A 1,673-nucleotide genomic window follows, 5' to 3' on the forward strand; every position below is an offset into this window, starting at 1 on the left:
CTAACCGCTGGCGGGAGTCCGCCACCTCCGCTCCCGCTGCCGCAGTTCCGCGCCCCGTTTGCGAGGAAAGCGCACGAACGGGCCGGCCGACAAGCGGTAAAAGCGTTACAGCTATGAAACCAGAAGAACTGCCCGAACGAGGCAGGAAGACAGCACTGCTGCTCCGAACAACTGCCCAGTAACCACCAGCCCTTACAGACAGCTCTGTGGCTGTTTCTGTCAACGCCCAAAAGCCTCGCCGGAGGGTTGTCGCCGCAAAGACCCTGCAGCCCAAACTGCCGGTGACAGCGTGACTTCTAACGCTCTGTACCACCTCCAGTCTTCGAACAGGCTGCCTGCCTCCGCCCCCAGGTGTCACCTCCCCTGTCTGTCTTCTTCTGCTTTGACCTGTAGATCAGAAACTGCTGGACAAAAACCATTTTTTTAGATTTTAATTAAACATCAGGCGGCTGGGGAGGAGGGGACAACCCTTCCTCGCCTGCCCAACCCACCGGCAGAAAACTGGTTTTACCAGCTTTCCACTTCCAGCGCAACCATCCCAGCTCAGGGAGATCATGGTTTCCCCTTTCAAACGGGTGTTGAATAACCTCAAGGCGACGGCCCTGCCGAGCCTTTGCTGGGGAAAAGCTTCCGAAGGCAACAAAACCTCCGGTCGAGCAGACTCTATTTATAAGTGTGGAACGATTTCTTTCAGTTGGCAGGACGAGGCTGTTCCAAAGGTCTCTCCGACCTGACTTCAACGTGGTTTTAAACCAGCTGGCTCGTTCGAACTGAAATCCCTCTTCATTCCCATTTTGCCCCACCAAAAAACAGTCGTTCCTCTTAAGTAACTATCCCAAATTAGGTACGCGGGGGGTTGTGGTCGGGGAGCGCAGCACTGTAAGTACACGAGCCGAACCTCAGAAATTCCCATTTACATCCAAACATAACGAGCATTTTATACAGTACTGCATCAACACCGCGAGCCGGTCTCTGTGTGGAGCCTCTGCTGGGAGGGGTTATTTTATTTCGTAAGTCACAAGCCACATGCAGAAAAAATGACCTCCGACAGTTCTGAGCGAAAGCGACATTAACGCCTGATGGAATAATAATAAAAAAAAGTTTCAGGCGATACATTTTCTGAAGTTCAAGGAGGTTTTACCTACCTGCACCGGACCGGACCTGTGCCACAAACCTGAGCACACGCGACTGCCTTTTCTCAGTCTACTTTAGCCCTGGAAGAGCCTGGCCAGCGCACGAAGCCCACGTACCGAGGTGTCTTCAAGAGCTGGGTTCCGAAGAGTCGCAAGTCACCAGTCCAGCTGGGACAAGAAGTCTGATCATCGTTTTATTCCATCGATCGTTAATACATTTTTTTTTAAGTACAGCACAGCAGGCGCACGAGAGTAAAAACCGCACGACATCTGAACATGGAGGCCCGAAATCACTACGCCGTAATTACATACGACACCAAAGCAGCGGACAAGGCGCGCTGTTGCCTTAGCACAGGTTTCACGCTGCAACACAACCATCTTTCAGACTTCTGCACTTAAAAAACCCTTTGTAAAACAACTGACAAGTCCCTCGCTCGGCTTGAAGCGTATGGCCCCAAAGGCAGCACCACCACGCTCTTCGCATTCCCATCCCTCACACGCCTCCAGAGTCGAGCCCTGTTTTTTAAACGGCTGTCAGCT

General features: G+C 52.4%; 2 protein-coding genes across 4 annotated transcripts in view; both read right to left on the reverse strand.

Moving 5' to 3' along the window:
* The window catches only part of NCOA4 (nuclear receptor coactivator 4), an 11,742-nt gene extending 10,109 nt beyond the window's left edge, over positions 1-1,633 (reverse strand). For 2 of the 3 annotated variants that reach the window (XM_009334621.1, XM_009334618.1), the window contains exon 1: positions 1,146-1,633. The gene's annotated coding sequence lies outside the window, so the exon portion shown is untranslated. The remainder of the gene's footprint in view (positions 1-1,145) is intronic. The other variant, XM_009334619.1, reaches the window with a different exon arrangement.
* LOC103925859 (chymotrypsin-like elastase family member 2A) overlaps positions 1-1,673 on the reverse strand; it is an 8,439-nt gene that overhangs the window by 1,257 nt on the left and 5,509 nt on the right. The window contains exon 4 of the mRNA XM_009334653.1: positions 1,171-1,203. Within this exon, the coding sequence (XP_009332928.1) occupies positions 1,171-1,203 (33 nt within the window). The remainder of the gene's footprint in view (positions 1-1,170; positions 1,204-1,673) is intronic.

The sequence above is a fragment of the Pygoscelis adeliae genome, unplaced genomic scaffold (assembly GCF_000699105.1).
Source record: "Pygoscelis adeliae isolate BGI_AS28 unplaced genomic scaffold, ASM69910v1 Scaffold361, whole genome shotgun sequence".
Lineage (NCBI taxonomy): Eukaryota > Metazoa > Chordata > Aves > Sphenisciformes > Spheniscidae > Pygoscelis > Pygoscelis adeliae.